At 40.1% G+C, this 20,390-nt stretch overlaps 1 protein-coding gene across 1 annotated transcript in view; it reads left to right on the forward strand.

Moving 5' to 3' along the window:
- The window catches only part of Col19a1 (collagen type XIX alpha 1 chain), a 302,656-nt gene that overhangs the window by 214,680 nt on the left and 67,586 nt on the right, over positions 1–20,390 (forward strand). The window contains exons 17-19 of the mRNA XM_034521315.2: positions 4,495–4,548; positions 11,366–11,407; positions 16,639–16,701. Coding sequence (XP_034377206.1) covers positions 4,495–4,548; positions 11,366–11,407; positions 16,639–16,701 — 159 coding nt within the window. The remainder of the gene's footprint in view (positions 1–4,494; positions 4,549–11,365; positions 11,408–16,638; positions 16,702–20,390) is intronic.

The raw sequence follows: 20,390 nt of genomic DNA on the forward strand, positions 1-20,390 counted from the left end.
ATCTGTGGATGGGATGGATCCCAAGGTGGAGCAGTCTCTGGATAGCCTTTCCTTCAGGCTCTGCTTCTCTTTTATTTTAATTTTTATTTTTTGTCCCTGTGTTTCCTTTAGACAAGAATGATTCTGGGTTAAAAATTTTGAGATTGGTGGGTGGCCCCATCCCTCAACTGGGGGCCATGTCTATCTGCTGGAGGTGATTTCTATCTTCTTGTCTCTACTGAGGCTTTTTTTGCTTCCAGTTATATGGTCGATTTTAGAGAAGGTACCATGAAGTGCTGAGAAGAAAGTATATTCTGTTCTTAGGGTGAAATGTTCTGTAGCTATCTGTTAAATTCATTTGGTTCATAACTTCTGTTAGTTTCACTGTGTTTCTGTTTAGTTTCTGTTTTCATGATCTGTCCATTGGTGAGAGTAGGGTGTTGAAGTCTCCCATTATTATTGTATGAGATTCAATGTGTGCTTTGAGCTTTAATAATGTTTCTTTTACAAATGTGGGTGCCCTTGCGTTTGGGGCATAGATGTTCAGAATTGAGAGTTCATCTTGGTGGGTTTTTCCTTTGACAACTATGAAATGTTCTTCCCTATCTCTTTTGATAACTTTTGGTTGAAAGTCTCTTTTATTGAATATTAGAATGGTAATTTCAGTTTGTTTCTTGGGACCATTTGCTTGGAAATCTGTTTTCCAGACTTTTACTCTGTGGTAGTGTCTGTCTTTGTCACTGAAGTGTGTTTTCTGTATGCAGCAAAATTCTGGGTCCTGTTTATGTATCCAGTCTGTTACCCTGTGTCTTTTGGGGGGGAATTGAGCCCATTGATGTTGAGAGATCTTACAGACTAATAATTGTTGGTTCCTGTTATTTTTGTTGTTAGTGGTGATATTGTGTTTATCCTTGGGTTTTCCTTGGGTTTTCTTGGGTGTAGTTTCCCTCCTTGTGTTGGAGTTTTTCTTCTATTATCTTCTGTAGGTCTGGATTAGTGGAAAGATATTAAATTCAGTTTGGTCATGGAATATCTTGGTTTCTCCGTCTATGGTGATTGAGAGTTTTGCTGGGTATAGAAGCCTGGGCTGACATTTTTGACCTCTTGGGGTCTGTATGATATGTGTTCAAGATCTTCTGGCTTTTAGAATCTCTGTTGAGAAGGCTGATATAGTTCTGATAGGTTTGCTTTTATATGTTACCTGGTCTTTTTCTCTTACCATTTTTAATATTTTTTCTTTGTTCTGTGTATTTGGTGTTTTGATTACTATATTACAGAAAAAAATTCTTTTCTGGTCCAATCTCTTTGGTGTTCTGTGGGCTTCTTATACATTATGGCCATCTCTTTCTTTAGGTTAGTGAAGTTTTCTTCTATGATTTTGTTAAAGATGTTTTCTGACCCTTTAATTGGGAATCTTTACTCTCTTCTATTCCTATTATTCTTAGGTTTGGTCTTTTCATTGTGTCCTGAACTTCCTGGATGTTTTGGGTTGGGAACTTTTTGTGCTTTGTGTTTTCTTTGACTATTATGGCTTCTATGGTATCTTCTATGCCTGAGTTTCTCTCTTATAGTTCTTGTCTTCTGTTGGTGATGCTTGAATCTGTCTTGATCTCTTTCCTAGGTTTTATCTCCAGGGTCACCTCTTGTTGTGATTTCTTTATTGTTTCTATTTCCATTTTTAGATCCTAGACAATTTTGTTCAATTCTTTCATCTGTTTGATTATGTTTTCTCTATTTTTAAGGGATTTATGAAAGTATTTTCTCTTTAAGAGTTTCTACCTGTTCACCTGTACTCTCCTGTATTTCTTTAAGGGAGTTATTTAGGTCCTCCTTAAGGTCCTCTATCATCATCATGAAATGGGAATTTTGGTCAGAATCTTGCTTTTCAGGTATGTTATCTAGGGCTTTCTGTGGTGGGAGAACTGGGTTCTGATGATGCCAAGTGGTATTGGCTTCTGTTGCTTACGTTGTTGTGCTTGACTCTTGCCATCTGATTTTCTCTGGTGTTAACTGGTCTTGCTGTCTCTGACTGGAGCCTGTACCTCCCATGAGCCTGGTTATGACAGACCTCCTGGGAGTCAAGCTGCCTCTGGGTGTGGGCATAGGGGTGGGGGTTGTAGGAGCACACGATCTGCCTCTGGGTACAGTTGTGGACCAGAAGGATGATGTATCTCCAGCAGGATGGATAGGCCCTTTATCCGATGAGCCCTGTGGTGGTCCTAGTTAGGCCAGGTATGGGAAGGAAGTGTTACCTGTTAGCCTGGTTATGACGGACCTCCTGGGAGTCAAGCTGGGTGAGGGTGTGGGAGGGGTGCTGGAGCACCTGTCTAGTTTGCTTTCTGTTACTGTGAAAAACATCGTGAACAAAAGCAACTTGCAGAAATGTGCATCTGACTTACAGGTTAAGCCCATCATCAAGGGAAGCCAAAACAGGAGCCAGGGGATCAGGAGTAAAGATAATGGAGGACAAGTGCTGACTGACTTGCTTTCCCTGTCTAGCTCAGCTAGCTTCCTCACAGCCCAGGCCCACCTGCATAAGGACAGTACTGCTCACAGTGGGTTGATTCCTCTTACATCAATAAACATCTAAGAAAATGCCCCACAGACATGCCCTCAGGTCAATCTGATCAAGTCTGTTCCTCAATTGAGGGTCCCTCTTACCAGTTGTATTTTTTTTTCTCATATTGCTTTGTTTGGGCCACTTTATTTATTTTACTGATCTTTTTGTTGTATATTATGGTTTCTGATACAGAGTTTTTATGGGTTTTGTTTTTATGTGTGTAGGTGTTTCTTCTGCTTTTTCTTTGTTTAGTTGTCTGTTTGATTGGTTAGTTTTAGTCTATAAAAGCTTTTTTAATTTAGTTGTTTTTTTTATTTTCTAAAGAAAGAAGGCATGTATATAAAGGGTCTTATTATGAATACACACGCGTGCGCGCACACACACACACACACACACGAGAGAGAGAGAGAGAGAGAGAGAGAGAGAGAGAGAGAGAGAGAGAGAATAGTTGACATCTAGACTCCCTAGTGCCTAAACTGACTGTTAATGCTGCTACCCACAGGGTCAAATTCCTCCTTGCTTTATGTGTGTGTGTGTGTGTGGGTGTGTGTGTGTGTGTGTGTGTATTTCAGAAAGATCAATGTATATGGGATAACATCTCCTAGGTTTCAAGACTAAGTCATTAACTTACATGCATTGGCTTGAAAATCTACAACCACCCTCATTTCAATGGTTGTTTTCCTCATTATTTCATCTAGCGGACCTAGAATATTTTACTCAACTGGATGATGGAAAAATACATAATGTCATGAGAATTCACTTCTGACATTAGCTCCTTTTTAAATTATTTATTTCAGCAAGGTAACAGCACCATTTGTCTTTCTGATCACAGCCGGCTCCATTACTTGCAGGTCCCATTAATTTCTCAAGAATTGCACCAACTTGCTCCAGGCATTTGTCACCCCATCCTCAAGTCCTTTATGTTTCTTGGCACAGGGCTAAGATGTCATATTAAAATAATCTCCAATCACAAGCCAGGCATAAGAAACACCTGGTGTAAATGTTAAACAACATTAAGTATGCCTACAGTCCTAAGATGTTGCCTGCATCGGAATGTAGCTAGAAATTGTTCCTTAATTTTTTTTTCACATTTCAATATTTACATTCTCTTTTTAAAAAATAATCTTTGTGCAATGGAGCTGTTTAACATGTTTAGCCATCTAATTATCTTAAGTAAAAAAAAAAAATGGGACCTTTGCCTTTTTAGTATTTTCTCTCCTCCTAGATTTTGAGGTCTAGATGATCTATATACAATATGTCTGAGACAGATGAATCTACCTTGGTTTAAGCTCCTTCATAACATAATGCTAAACTTGGTGTTTATTATGTTTTTTTTCCCAAAAAAAATGTAACCCTTGACTATCTTAGAGAACTCTTGTCTCCTTCCCTTCCTGGAAGCTCTAGCAACAGACAGCTACCTTACTTACTATTTACAATCCAGACCAAACTACACAATAAAAACAGCCAGCATTAAAACGTTTTAGAAGTAAGATTTTACATATTTTTTCCTGGTTTAAAAATCTATGTGCATTCCATTTTAAACAACATTCATCAGTGTAAAGCAATAGAAAAATTATACTTCTCCATATTTTATGTTAACAATGTGTAGTAGCATGCATTTCTTCAACACACTCATTATGTTCTACAAAAAGCACAGAAAATAAACTGAAGTTACAAAGTCCTCCCTGGAATAGTTTTGTGGGTGGAATGGAATCTCTTTGAGTAAAGGGCTTAATGATAGTTGAGCTTGCAAATATTTCCTGTTGCTAATCAGGACTGTACTTTGGCTTCACGTAAGACATAACCTAAAATACAAAAGCTTTAGGACCCTGATTATATGTTGATATCCATAAAACTTCTTATTTATTAGAATATTTGACAAACTAGAATCTTAGTATATTATTTGTAGCATACATTGCTTTGAAAACTGTATTTGTTTTTGTTTTCTCATTCAGGGACCTCCTGGGTTACAAGGACTACAACAGCCTTTTGGTGGATATTTCAACAAGGTATGGCTTCTTTATTCCCACAACTTGTGTGCATAGATATTTTGTGTCATTATGGTTTTAGGAAGAAAGCATTATTAGATCCTAACATCTGAGACCTTGAGACGAGATCGCATATGCTCAAAGCATCTTTTCAAATTGAACACTATGTTTCCAAATTTAAATTTTGAAAAAAAAAAATTCCTAGACGTATAAAATAAGTGTCTGGTTCCATAGTTTTTTTTTTTTTGTTTGTTTTTGTTTTTTTGTAAGTGGAAGTTCAACGTTTGATGTTGAAGGACCAAAAGAAAGAATTTGTTATCTGAAGCTCTGGATAACACCAGATTCCTCAAAACCGGTAGATGCTACAGCAAGGTTTCAAGCACATTGGTCATATCCCACAGATAAAGAACAAGGGTCTCCCCAGGGATGGATAGGAACAGCTTGTAATTACCTTGTTATCTTCCTCACCACAGCTTGAACAATAGTAGTAAATAGTAATAGTAATAGCACTGCCATGGAACTATCTTAATGGCAAGAGTAGCTCCAGCTTAGACCTAAGGATGGTGATGGTAACTAGCTCCATAGGACCCAGATACAGGGATGAACTCATTGGCGGATTCATTGTCCAAGAATAACATATGGGTCTGATCACATAGGAGAAGCCAGTGCCACTTTGTCCTTCATTGCCAAAAGTGACAGCAATTGGGGTCCTTTCAATACCTGCCAGTTCATCATTGATACCTTGTGCCACAGAGAAAGTTACAGACTTGTATTTTGTTTTCTTGGGTTTGTTTCCCATAGATTTCTATAGCCAATATTGCATCTTTGCCTTAGTCTAAAAAGCCTATATTCCAAACTAGGTGCCTCTGTGTGTGTCTGTGTGTGTGTGTGTGTGTGTGTGTGTGTGTGTGTGTGTGTGTGCGCATAACTTGCATATCTGATACCAACAGAGGCCAGAAGAAGATGTCAGATACTTTGTAACAAGTTACAGTAACTAGTGGTTGTGAGCCACACAGTATGGGTTCTAGGAATTGAAATGGGATCCCCTACAAGAACAAGTGCTTCTAACCACTGAGCCACCTCTCAAGCTCCCAACCTAAGTCTTGAAGAAAGCTGGTGCTCAAAAGCACATTTTTATTGATTTCTAGGAAAAAAAAATAATTAGTTTAAAATCTTAATTTTTTTTGTTTGCCCGCTTAAACTTCATGTGGACTTAGTATAAAGCCTAGAAAATCCATAATTAGTAAATTTAAAGTAAAACATGTAAATATTCCATTGCTCTCGACAAATTTCAGATGGTGATCCTGTTTTGAACCTTTTCATTTATTTGTTTAGGTTTTTAGAGGAGTGCTGTGTTAGCATGGTTATGATAAGTTTCCTGGTTCTTTATTAAATAAATAAATTGCTACTAGCCTTTTTAAAACATTAGAGGTTGGCAAGTTTTGAAAAGGTGAGCTTGAAGTGCATCTAAATTGAATCAGTATAAGGACATTTGTTATGGCATACACTGTTATAAAATGGGACTTACAATAAAAGCTTCAAAATAATGAGAATGACTTGAATCTGATGTCACAAGTCAGCTAGAAATGTTTACGTACTATACTATATTACTCTCATCGTCAGTACAAAATGTACCGAGTTGGTACCCAGCTACTTAAATATCTGCTAGCCCTTGCAAAACTTGTAAGGCTTGTATTTTTAGAGGTCTCCCAACACTACTTCTATATATACTTTTTCTTACCAATGAGTCAGTTTTTCCTTAAATGAAAATATATGGAACCTTTGTATTTTAGAGTCTGAAGTTGAAAGTGTTGGTTTCTAGATTTTAAGGTTATGCTGTCTATAATGAGAACTGAGCTCAGTAGCTGAGTGGGGACTTCTGTAAGTTGTATCCCACCCAGTACCTTCGACTTATCTATTGCCTCTCTTGAGAAAACCCCAGTAACTGTCATCACTATATCAGAACCGAGCTTCACATTAGTTCACATGTGCTCTGAATGTAGCTTTGTAGCCAAAAGCTGTAGATACTAGGGTAAATAGGGGGAACCATGGCTTTTTTCTCCCCTCAATAATATAATAGGACTGCTTTGACTCGGAAGTGTTTACATCTATAGTGGCTAATGGAAGATAGCGTACCAAACAGTGTATCTGGTTTCCTCACGAGAGTGGACAAGCCTCTAACACCAAGGTCCCATGAGGATCTATAAGGAAGCCCACACGCAGGACCCACGCCGAATGTATTTTTGTATTGTGGCCATCTCTTCTTCACAAAGCAAAGGGCCAAATGTGCCATGATGAACAAGATGCATTTTTCACTTGGCGTTCTCCCTGCCACCGTCATCTGGTTTGGGATAGTAAGGTTGTTGCATTTTGCAGTGTGTTGCATGCCTGATGGCCCGTCTAGAACAAATGAGCACAGTGGGGGAGGAGCTGAGATTAAATAATGGACCATGTATTGAGACATATAAAGTGACACTCCAAGGTTAAAACAATCTTCCCTTTTAAATTGGCATTGATTTATGTGATGCCTGCTCCGAGCCGCGGACCTCAGCTCATCTCTGGCAGCAGCTCCAGCACTTGCACAGCTCAGATTCTGCTGAGGCAGCTACCCATGGGAGGATGAGTAGCCCACTCCTGGTACATGCCCTCCTCCCTGCTCCAAGCTAAGAGCCTGGACGGTTCATCCCTCATCCCAGCAGTCTGCACTTGCATTTTTGGTCCTTGCATGGAATGGATCTATTCTCCTACACATCCCCTGAATCACCCAGAAAAGAAACATGGGCATAAGAAAGCTCTCCCTTCACAGCAAAAAAAAAAAAAAAAAAAAAAAAAAAAAAAAAAAAAAAAATCAAAAAATAGAAGATTAAAATAGACAAAGAGAGAAAAAAATAAGAGCACCAAGAATGTCTCACTGGAGAGCGAAGCCAGTATGATTACATGTGATCTCACATGACCACTTGAGGATGCAAAGATTTAAAAGAGAATACATTTCCTTCTCTACCAGGGAAATAATTCTCAGGCAGCTGCTCTCAACCTGTTGGCTTGTTTGCAAAGCAGCGTCAACTCCGAGTACACTTCTCCCCTGAAGGAAATTCTGCTTCCTCTCCAGCCAAACTATTCTTCATTGTCTTCAGCTCTGTGAATTTTAGTAAAAAATTGACAGGCTTCATCAGCTTTTAAGGTCTCGAGCTCTCTACATGGATGTAAAGTGTTATCTATGGAAACCGAGTACTGGGGGGATATGTTTTTGAAGATATACATTGAAAATGGACAGTTACTCATCTTACACATCATTAGGCTCAGTCTGAGCTGCTGGAGATTGATATGATGCCTCTCAGCTACCAATCCCAGTGTTCCCTTCTCCAAACAGTTGATCTAAAACAACAGATAGCAAAATGATGCATTTCCCTTCCATATGTCAAAGTATAGCTTCACTCTGAATGGACTAGAAGGAATGGCAAACTCTTGTCCAAAAACATACATTCAAGGTCTTTTCAAACACAGAATTAAACCAAAGGAAGATACACAAAGCAACGTCAACTGGTGGCAAGCTACAGTCATCAGAGAGGAAGAAGTCTGGGTTGAGGAAACGCCTCTATGAGATCCAGCTGTAAGAATTTTTTGCAATTACTGATCAATGGGGGAAGGCCTAGCCTACTGTTGGTGGTACCATCTGAGGACTGGTGGTCCTGAGTTCTATTAAAAAGCAAGCTGAGCAAGACATGGTCATCTGAAAGTAGTGATATCCTCATCATGTTATATGTACTACCATGTTGTCAAATTAAGTTCACATTCTGAGATCCTGGGAGTCATGTAACTACTTATGAATAAGTGAAGCAGGTTCATAATTGCAGTCCTAAATGAATAACTTCTATTTTTTTTCCATGCCTAATATATTACAGCGTATTCCTAAAGGCATGAACTTGAGTTGGGGTGATGACTCCATGTTCTAGCAAGGAGTTTTTGTCCTTTAAGTTTCTTTTATTAGTTCAGCCATAGGAAATTGCTGCTGACTGTTTACTGTTTGAAAGCTACAGATAGATAGATAGATAGATAGATAGATAGATAGATAGATAGATAGATAGATAGATAGACCGGTGATAGATGGATCGATAGGTAGATAGAGGGTGATAATAGATGATAGATATATGATAGATGATAGAGAATTATGATGATAGATAGATACATAGATAGATAGATACATAGATAGATACATAGATAGATAGATACATAGATAGATACATAGATAGGTGATAGAGTTACCTCCATGGAGTTAACTCATACATGTCTACAACAGAGTATTCCAACCAGAAATTCTCTCTTCGAAGCAATGAACATAGCCTTAAGTTATCCCACTGCCTGACAATAGTTCCAAAGTTCTTGGCTTTTCCCATATGAGAACAGAAGGACACTGATCACACCCAGAATTCGTCAGCTGAGCAGGCCAACTAGCAAGCCACCATCATGACTGTCAACACTGTATCTCAGAAACTTTCAATACACCTAAACAAAAATTATTTGACTGGTAAAATTACTCAGAAGAATTCCAAGAACACTCATAATGGCACCAAGGTCCTAAATCTGCTTCCCCCACCCACCCAATTACAATTGCACATAAAGCAGAATTACAAGTCTAGAAGCCAGAAGACTTCTCTCTTGTTATTCCTGTAAAGCTGGCTAATTGTCTTGTTGTCGACAGCTTGGGTAAAGAAGGGAAGAGAACGTGACATGTCAATGAGTAAATGTTACTCAAGTTCAAGTTCGAGACAGGTGTATTATTAACCAAAGAACAGAACACTAGGAACTCCTAGGACCAGGGACTAACTGGATTTCCTGGCCTGATTACTGGGAGAAAAGAAGTATTTCACATTCTGATGGCTTTGTTGGTCTTATGGACCAAAGCCATCAGAAAAAAATCAAGATTTGGAAATACCATTATACTTGAAGATACCAAGGAATTGCTATACCCAAACTACCTCAGCTATGGTGCCCTAGCGTTTCAAAATATAAAGACCATGTATAAAAACATAATGTCTTACATAAAGCTACCCAAGAAAAAGTACAGCTAGGGGGACATGTTGATGTTTTAGGCACAGTGACTGGCACCATGTCAAAATGACTAGTGTTATCAGGAAACCTCTGAAGTTTGTTTCTGGGTGTGTTAAGAGGGCTAGACTGGAGGGCCAACTTGGTGGCCTGTGCCTGTAATCCCAACACTAGTGAGGTAAAAACAGGAGAATCAGGAGTCTGAGGCCAGGCATGGCTAATCAATAAGTTTAAAACCACAATAAGACACAGAAGACTCTGCCTCAAAAATAAAAATAAAAATAAAAGAAAGGGGAAAATAGATGGGAGAATAAGTCAATACCAGATGGAAAGGGAAAGCCTCTCTAGACAAGAAGGATAAGTGCAGATTTCCTCTCCTGATTTTTTTCCAATTGTAAAATAGAATTATTACTCACAAAACCCTTTCAGAAATATATTGTGAAGGTAGTTGCTGCCATTCTCTTATGAATTAACCAATGTTAAACACCTTGTTACACCACCACCCCTGTTTTTCCCTCACAATTTTAGGCACGTGTGTGTGTGTGTGTGTGTGTGTGTGTGTGTGTATGTGTATGTGTATGTGTGTGTGTCTGTGTGTGCTTTCATTTCATGTTTTAATGTGTTGGTATGAATTGTTTCTAGAATTAGATACACAAGTCTAAAGCTGAGGTAAGAAGAGATATAACAAGCATAGAAACACATCTTTATTTAAACAATGCCTATACTTTCGAATTAGACAAGAATACCTGAGAGCAAGCACTGAGTCGAAGAGAGAGCCTGGACCAAGTCTTAAGAAAGACCAGTCTTCTACAGTTAGATGGGGAGAGGAGAAGAGAAGCCTGAAGCAGAGACAGACACCAAAACAGAAGAATGAGCCCAGAGAGAGGCAAGGGACTCAGGTGCCACTCATGGAGCACATTAAATCCAATGCCATAGGTATTCTTTAAAACACAAGAGCATAAGTTTCCGTGACACGTAACAAAAGAGCCACCAGCAACCAACGCAGTGATGTGTATGCAGGGACTCCACTTTGGAGAAGTCCTGGTTCCATTCCAGTGACCTACTATGCATGCAGTTTTCCAGCCTGTGATTCCTTCCACGGGAATGGGGGCAGTCAGAACTGGTCAGTGCTCAAGCTTGGGAGGTTGGCCTGAGCCACAGGCACATGCCATTCCCAGCTCTGCAATCTCCACCATGCAGTTGGGGAAGTCCTGACTGATACAGATAGGGGAGAGTCCTGTTTGGTCCTAGACAGGCTGCAGTTCTGAGGTGTCAGGTTACAAGTTCCACCGAGTTTAGGGGAGTGAGGATTTTTCTGGACCAAGCTTGTGGCAATTCACTGAAGAGAACCTGGCTGTTCTCTTCCAGTCTTTCTCTCAGCACACGGAGGATTCTCTATGTGACCACAGGCACAGTCATCTCCCAGGATGGGCAGAGTCAAATTAAGGCAATAAATATTTGAGAGTAGAAAGAGCAGGAGACTTAGAATGAATGTCCCTGAGGCTGGTGGGTATGCATATGGAGAAGGAAGTCTTGGAGTTGTAGTGTTTCTCCTGGAGAGGTCGCCAAACAAACAAACAAAAAAAAAAAAAACCAGACAGGGTCTCCAATGTTAGGGAGATTTAACAGGATTAAACATTAATTACATTAACAGGAATAAAACGAGATACACAAAAATGTCTGCCAAAATGTCAAACGCTGTTAAAGTACTAACATTTGACTAGCAACTTTTCAAGATGGAATGCATTAAAAACAACTGAACTTTTTGTTGTCATTTTCTTTTTTTACCCAGGGAACTGGTGAGCATGGAGCTAGTGGCCCCAAAGGAGAAAAGGTAATCCCTTGTTGATGATGTTGTTGTTGTTGTTCAAAGTGATTAAGCATTTTCAACCTCAGAGACAGCATTCCCTGTGAGCAGGAGCCTTACCTGCCTACTGACCAGCAGCTTGATGCTGCCTCTTGGGGGCGCTATGGAGCAGTGTCGGCCTACAAGGGATGGGACGCGTCAAGAGAAGCATGATGAATAATGATCCGAAAAGGAGAAAGATTTATACAATTTGAAGAAAAACCATAGTATAAAGGAATGGTTATAGGAGCCAGAAGGGTAAAGGATCCCACAAGAAAACCCACAGAAACAACTAACCTAGACTCACAGAGGTTCACAGAGACTGAACCATTAATCAGAGAGCCTGCCTGAGCATGACCTAAGCCCATTATACATATGTTACAGTTGTGTAGGCTGGTTTTCTTGTGGAACTCCTAACAGCGGGAGCACAGGCTATCTCTGTCTCTGATGCCTACCTTTGGGACCCTTTCTGCCTGCTGGGTTGTCCCGTCCAGCTTTAAGAGGACAGGAGAAACCAAACTAGTCGTAGTGCAATTTGCTATGCCATGTTTGGTTGGTATCCACGGGAGATCATAGATATGGAGGAAGAGGAGATGGGAGTTGGGGGACGGAGGACTGCAGTCAGGCTGTTAAAAAATTTAATGAGAGAGAGAAAGGGGGGAGGAAGGGAAATGAGGAGGGGAAGGGGAGGGAGAGGAGAGAAAGAAAGAAAGAATCAGAGAAAAATAAGAGAGAGAGAGAGAGAGAGAGAGAGAGAGAGAGAGAGAGAGAGAGAGAATTTTTGTAGGTAGTCAAAACCATACAAAGGAAGATCCAAATGGCAAAAAAACCTGTGGATCAAGTTCACTGGTTTTCTGTGCTTAAAACAAAGGCAGTGGGCGTGGGTGTTTGTTTGTTTGTTTGTTTGTTTTCAGTGAGGTTTTTCATGTGCAGTAGTAGTCTAGCCAAGCAGTTATTTCAAAAGGAGTTTTCAAGCTAAAACACCAATGCGCTTCTATTTTCCTCATCCTCAGTTGTAAGTCTACTTTTTGTAGTTATAAAGATGGCAGATTAACTTCCCTACAGAAAATATCACTTTATTCTAGTTTGATTGTAAAACTGTGATGACCTTGGACAGTGAGTGTGGCATGGTCAGAGGAAAAAGTTAAAAATAAAAAAAAAATGCACATTAAATCTCCAGGCAGGGATATGAAGGTTTGAAAATATTCTAAAGGCAGATGGCCTGTGAGAGCTACCTTCCTTCATTCACCCAGTAAAAGTTCTCTTGATTGAGGGCACGATACTTTTCGACACAAGTCCAAGAAATATGACTTCTGTGCTTTATAAATCAGCACAGCCAATCTATTCAAAAGATTGTGTATCTCTCACCAGGAAAAATCACTAAAAGATCATCTCAGCAGGAACAGTGAGTTCCTTATAGACTAGCCACTCAAGAAGAAAATTCTTCGGGATACATAAATAAAACCCCGACATTCTGAAAAACAATTTAAAAGTGATTCTATGGCAATCCAAGTCACTCCCGTGTCTTGGATTCTGAACAAAGCCATTTCCTGTGAAGCAACACCTTATACAATCATATCCCAACCTTACAAATGGATTGCATTTTAAGTAATTGCTATTGGCCATATGCAGGCTGAGGGTGCAGGGACACTAAACTTGTCACACAGGACAGCTGTGTGGAGAAGCCGGGTGTGATACTTTTAAAGCATTTAAATGGTGATTTATTTCTTGGAACAAAACAACTGGCTTCTCTGTTGCCCTCTTCATTAGCAAACATATGTCATTTAGAAATTCTTAAGACCTTGCTGATGAGAAATTTGATTCTGTAAAACAGGTGTACCTCAAACTCCAGGGACCGTTCCTACCGCTTGGAATCTTTTTAATTGCTTCAGAATGTTAAGTGGAGTTAGAAAAAGCAGAGAGCCTATCTGTTCCGTCTTCCTACCCACATAAATGATTTGCCTAGAAGAGTCAGCAGGGAACTTGATCCTGTGCGTGATAACAATGTACCTATGAAAGCAATTTTTTTTAAAAATTATCATTAATGAAGGAACAGCTCTGCCAATAAACCACGTATCAAGCCCACACAGAAAGCCTAAGTGTAGCAGCTGCTGGAAGAAGGAAATCAACTCTACACATCCCCTTCCTGTCTGTTCTGGATCAGTCTTTTTAAAACTATGTTTTTCACAGTGAAGATGTAAACTCCTCAGTGGGTCTCTGCTTTTGCTTGCGATATGATCAGGGGTTCCAAACCCTGCCTGCACCAGGAAAGGGTACTGGAATGCCTGTTCCAGAGCCCCAGGCACAGAGACTCCAAGGAGAGGAAGACAGTATCTCTGTTCTTTAAATACGTGTGAGGTGATTCAGACATTCAGTTGGGTCTGGGAACCACTGAGGGGCTCCATGAGTATTAGCTTTGGGATCAAAAGTTGACTCTGGTGTAAATTGTTAAGTCACCCTGGGAAGCCACCTCCTTACCCTACGCATCAGGTTCCCAGTTCAGCAGTAAAGCAGACATGATCATCTACAGGGAGACATGATGGAAGGACTAAAGGCTCACGAGATGCACTGTCCTGGAAGCAGAATCCTCGATGCAAATCAGGCTGTCAATAAACACTCATTTTCCTTGTGTGCTTTATATCTTCCGCTCGGGAGCTCTCGTTTACCTCACTTCTGAACGAGCCATTTTCATCCTTACTGCCTTGCCTCATTCTTCTTTGCATCCCTCCCCATAATTCTGAAGGGAGAAGACTCAACTTGGAAGGTAGAATAAAAGACTTAACTAACAGTATTTTTTTAATCGTTTATTTTTACCAGATGTTATTTATAAGTAATTTCTAGCCCTATTCACTTGCTTTCTGTTAAATTAGATGAATCTCCTTGTCAGGGGCATTCATTATTCCTTAATGCCTGTAGAGTGGGGACAATACCACAAACCTGACGGATGACACGAAGGTCACATTAGAGTTTTACAAACCAACTATGCATTGGTGCCTAAAGTAGCCACTATCTTCTCTACCTTCCTACATCATACAGAATTACTATCTTCAGGGGGAAAAAAAAAACCACACCACCTCCAATGTAGTAAAGTACACCTGGGAACATACAAAGATATATTTTGCTAGGATCAAACCATATGTCAGGGCTATCGGAAAGAAAGTTCAGAAGCTAAGAGCACTTGTTGCCCTTACTAAGGATTCAGAGTTAGTTTACAGCACCCACAAGGAGCAGCTCATAACTGCCTGTGACTCTAACTGCACAACACAACACATCCTCGTCTGGCCTTCTGGGATACCTGCACACGTGGCACACATATAGACAAGCAGGTGAACATGCACATGCAACTGTGCACACACAAAGTAAATAAATATTTAAGGAAATATAGTTAGCACACTTTAAATTTCACAACCACTACCTCAAAGAACTTATTAATTCTTAAGCTTAAATTTCAAAGGAACTAGAGAAAAGGCTAGGAATGTGTAAGTCATACAGGGACATTACAAAAATGATACAGTCGGTCTACAGATGAGCAAACTGTAGAACATACTGGTATAAAATATACATATTTGCTGGGCTTGGTGGTGCATGCCTTTAATCCCAGCACTTGAGAGGCAGAGGCGGGGTGATCTCTGAGTTCGAGCACAGTCTGATCTACAAAATAAGTTCCAGGACAGCCAGGAGCCAGAGGTATACATATATATCCATTGGTCTATGAATTGACTGTCTAGAAACCCATTGAGCTATCCCTTGTGTAAATGAAGTAGGTGTGAACTGACTTTTTAAATTTGTGTGGTTTTCTCACACGGGAATTTCACGTGACTGCCTAAAGTCTTGACGCATAAAAAATTAGTACTGAGGCTTAACATGTTTAATGAAATCAATATTATACTTACAAATCAAGAAAGATAGTTAATACAAATACGATTATGTCTACCCATTATACAGAATGACAAAATATGAATTTTGATAGGAATAAATAAATAAGCCAAAGATTTTAAGGCTGCAGTAATTTCATGGATTGTTTTTTGAAGATTTTGTTACCGATATATTGTTACACTGAAAACATTCAGTGAATCCTTGTTTGTAACAGACAAAAGCTAGAGGCCACTCCAGAGCTGGTCAGCACAGCTGACCTTCTGTGACTGGGTATATTAGTTCTATGCTATCTTCTACTCATGAGTTTCTCTCTTCTATCTCTTGTTTTTGTGAAGAAAGCTGAATACAAGATAAATCCCTATGGAATCCTTCCTACATCATCAAAACAATATTATTCATGATGCTATATAGAGATTAAAATTAGAAAACACAGACTGAAAGTAATTACTGAGTCCTTCACTCTGGGATAAAAATACAAAGAGAAATGTGAAGAATTTCTTCTCCATGGTTTTCTTAAATCTTTTTTTTATTTTGAGTAATTTAATATAGAAAGGTTTGACATATACTACTTTGTTTTTTGTGTCTTTTAAAGTTAAGAAAGATATATAACTATAGATACAACAGTAAACATTGTTTTACAAAATTCACCTCGGGCTGGAGGAAAAATCAAGTGGTTGTTTGGGGATGCTGATAAGGACTTTTATAAGAAAATACAGCTCTGATGTCAAATGTCTGCTCATGATGTTACTCCCGCCTACAAGGAAACTCTCTCCAACTGCATTTTCTGAAAATATCCTATATATGTCACATACAAATCCCTCTTCAATATTCTTGACCAGCACATCGCAGGCATTTCTAAGCTGCTGTCACCAAGTCAGCAAAAGTGTCTTCTTTGTCCACAGTCTTCATCCATGCCTCAAGAGAAACGCTGAGGACAGCTGGCAGACTCAGTTTTCTTTCTATGATCACTTATTTCTCCCCCCCCCCCACCCCCCTGCATAAGAAATAAGTCCTCAGAAGAAAACCAGAGCAGACTGTTGGGTCACTCAAATGCAAAAATAAATAGATAATGGTTTTGATACACCAGAACAAAACTATAATTCTTTTCTCCTCTGCTCTCCTGTCCTTGAAAAGTGATCAACATTGTTCCACATTAATTTTAAATGTCGTAATCAAATGTTATGGATTTCTGGAAGGCCTAAGGCGTGGAGGAATGCAAAGACATCTTATTAGGAAGACAGCCTGACTAGATTCAGATCTTCACCGAGGCCCTGAATCTAGGGGGATTCTGTGGGATAAAGGACCTTTCTCTGCACTTAAGCCTTTCTGATTTTTCTTGACAGGGTGATACTGGGCTGCCCGGATTTCCAGGGTCTGTTGGCCCTAAAGGGCACAAAGGAGAACCTGTAAGTATTTTATCTTTGAGGGCAGAGGAAGAAAAACAGAATAGATGAAAAATTAAAATTATTTCCCAAACTAACCCCAATTTCATTTTTTTTCTTAAACCTAATACTCTGAACAGCACTGTATAGGCAAGTACGCACCATGCCAGGCACCAGACCCTCTTGATATTAAATCACTTAGCTCACATAAAAGTCCACATGAGGTAGCCTATTCTGTACACAGGTTAGGCTGGTTCCAGATTCCAGGCTCTAAAATGATTAAGTTGCCTGTATATGACTAAATACTGTATCTAAAATGAAGAACACAATCAATATATCAAGACTGGTACAAATTTATCTTTAAAATTGAAAATGCTTATCTATCTATCTATCTATCTATCTATCTATATCTCTCTATCCCTCTCCTCAAACAATCTTTCTCCTCAAACAATTGCTCTCAGTACACCTCTGAAATGATTTTCCTTTTCTGTTTTCTGTGAGATCAAAGTGACTTCACAAGCTACCTTTCAGTATTGCTGTGGTTGGTTCTTTGGAAAACTTTTCTTTGGGTGAAAAAGAAAATAAGAAAAAGAAACAAAGAACAACCCTACTATGGCATTTATATTCAAATAGAACTACTGTAGAGGCTACAAAAGAGTGTGTGCGTGCGCGCATGTTCTTGAACCTGGAGCTCAACAATTTGGCAAGCCTAGCTAGTCAGCAACCTCTAGGAATCCTGCTGTCTCTACCTCCCCACCCCTGGGATGGCAAGCAAACATTGCTGCTGCCCTGCTTTGACATACATTCTGTGAATGAAACTCATCTTGAGAGGAAAAAAAAAAACAGAATTAGCATTTATCTAGTAGTTATTGTTAAATGTGGCAAACCTTTTAAAATTGCTTTTACCAATGTTCCAGATTGAGTTAGGGATATGGGTTTATTGGGGGTGAGGACAGAAAGGTCAGTAAAACGCTTCAATGGCAAACAGAATTAACAGGAAAAGCATTCAGTGCTACCACACTGACCCCTACCTCTGCTTCAGGTTCACGTAGACACCATCACCAGGACTGGTAATTGTCTCTGGAAGCTTTAAAACCACCACCGCACCTATGGACACTTGACACTGGTTATTGACCTTCTGGTCCCTTATCCTCGATGTCCTGTCCAGGCCTTCCTAACAGCTTTTAACAGTGTCCTCCCGCTGAGGATGCCCAAGGGTCTGGGAACTCTTCTGGCTTCTTCCCACTGCCCACCAGCTCCCATGAGCCACTTACACCATGTTCTAACCCCTCCTTGGGCTCTCCACTGTTTCCCTGCCCAGTAATACCCACTTCAATTTTCATTTTCTGGGTGCACCATGGAAAATGTGACAAATAAGACACAGAGCAGAAAAGGACTTTGTCAACACCAACTCTTTAAACAAGACTGTGGCCTCGAAGCCTGAGAATTCTAGCTCAGTTCCTGGTGGCACCTAGAAGCCTGTGTTTCCCACAAGTGGCATTTAGTGTCGCTCCAGCGTCACTGAGGGTGAGAGTAGTGCATCCTTCCTAGGCGTGAGAGGCCTTTCTCTTCTTAATGGATTCCCTCTGGCTTTCCCTCCTGCCTTCAGTGTTCATGGGGAGTCTGGCTGCCCATTTGGTCCAGTCTAAGCTTTGGCCTTTTTTTGTTATTGTTTTTGGTTTTTTGTGGGGTTTTTTTGTTTGTTTTTGTTTGTTTGTTTTCGAGACAGGGTTTCTCTGTGTAGCCCTGGCTATCCTGGAACTCACTCTGTAGACCAGGTTGGCCTCAAACTCAGAAATCCACCTGCCTCTGCCTCCCAAGTGCTGGGATTAAAGGCGTGCGCCACCACTGCCCCAGCAGCTTTGGCCTTTTTATTCAGCAGAAATAACTTCTTGGGCTGGCTGGAGAGATGGGTCTGTGGTTCAGAGCACTGGCTACTCTTTCAAAGGATCCAGATTCAATTCCCAGCACCCAGCACCCACACAGTGGTTTACAACCATCTGTAAATCAGCTCCAGGGGATCTGATGTCATATTGCGATCACCATGGGCACCACACATACACATAGGGTGCACAGACACACATTCAGGCACAACAACAATACACAAAATGTAATAGGTAAGAAAGGGGGAGATTTAAAACTTAAAATGGCTACCTCAGGTAGTATCCAGGGGAGACGAGACTAATAACAAGCCTGTGGTTAACTCGCATCCTACAGCTCGATCAGTCAATGTAGATTTTCAGCCAGGCCTGGAGGTATAGACCTATTATCCCAGCGATTCTAGAGAATAGCTTAGGATAATGAGTGAGTTCAAATCCAAGCTTGGCAACTTAATTAAATCTTACCTCAAAACTAAAAAGCAAAATGAGAGGCCTGAGCTCTCTCCATGATACGACTCCATGTTGAAGCATTGCCCTGTATTAATTCCAAAGGAGAGGGGGATTGAACGTAGATTTCACAGATGCTGTGACTCTCTCAAGACCTTTGTGACATAAGAGCAAGCAGAGGCAGAGGCAACGCCGCAGCCCACCGTGGGTGCCTCAAAACTTAACAGTTAGTCACGTGCATAATTTTAGAACAAAAATCTAAACGGCAAGAATATAGACAAGCCCTTAACATGTAAAAAATCTGTCCGTGATAAAAGATGAAATCCCATTAGGTAGGTAACAGTACTGATTGTACAGTTACAACAAGTAACAGATATGTGGCTTAACCCAGGAAAAGTTAACCCTCACTTGCACTACAGGGGCAGCTCAGTTCACTAGGAAGAGATGTGTGTTCCAATCCTGAATTCCTACATACTCAGTCAGCAAGCCGATTTAAATCCTATAGCTTTATCCTTGGGCACACACAACCTCCGTCACCACGGAAGAGGAAGTGAGACTGAAGAATCGTGAGGGGGCCTCTCACTGTCTCTCACTTACACGAAGCTCCTGTCATCTCTGATTAGAGATCACTGCTAGAGTTAGATACTCATTCCAATAAAATCACAAAAGAGCTAGAGAATGTAGGAGAAGGTGACCCAGAGTCCATCGTGCCGAGCACATAGAACATGGGAATCTCAAAGAACAGCTTTCAATAATCACTCCCTCCCCAACCACAGAGTGAGGTATCCAAAAGAATAGTAGTCCCATGATGGTTCTTACATTTCTCTTGATTTTCATACATGAAAGAATTCTTTAAAGTTTATAGTTTCTATGTTATTGGCCATTCACTCAATTCAAATAATAAATAAATCTGATTTTTAAAAAAAATCAAAACAGGCAAATGAAAACAAAGAAAGTCTGACCTTAAAATCAGGCTGCCCAGGTTTTATATAAATCATTCTACTTTTCTATGCCTCAGTTTCCTCAACTGTATATGGCTACACTAAGATAAAATTCCTATGACACCTGAGGTTAACTGCAATGTGTGTGCACATGTGTGTGCATGTGTGTGCATGTGTGCGTGCGTGAGAGACCTGAAGGTTGGTAACATAGTGACATCAGGGAGAGTACCAGTTAGCGGAGGTTATCCCTCAAATCTCTTTTCAGGGAACCTTTATCTTTAGCCCTAACCCCAAGAGCAACCAACATCAATTCTACCCACTTGTGCTGTTTATCCAGTAATTAACCCTTCATGTCATTTTGATTAGAATACAAGCATCCTTAAAACAATGCTTTTGAGTGTTTAAATACACAGTTCACCCAGGTGAACACCTGCCATTTGCCGGC

This window comes from Arvicanthis niloticus, chromosome 17 (genome assembly GCF_011762505.2).
Source record: "Arvicanthis niloticus isolate mArvNil1 chromosome 17, mArvNil1.pat.X, whole genome shotgun sequence".
NCBI lineage: Eukaryota > Metazoa > Chordata > Mammalia > Rodentia > Muridae > Arvicanthis > Arvicanthis niloticus.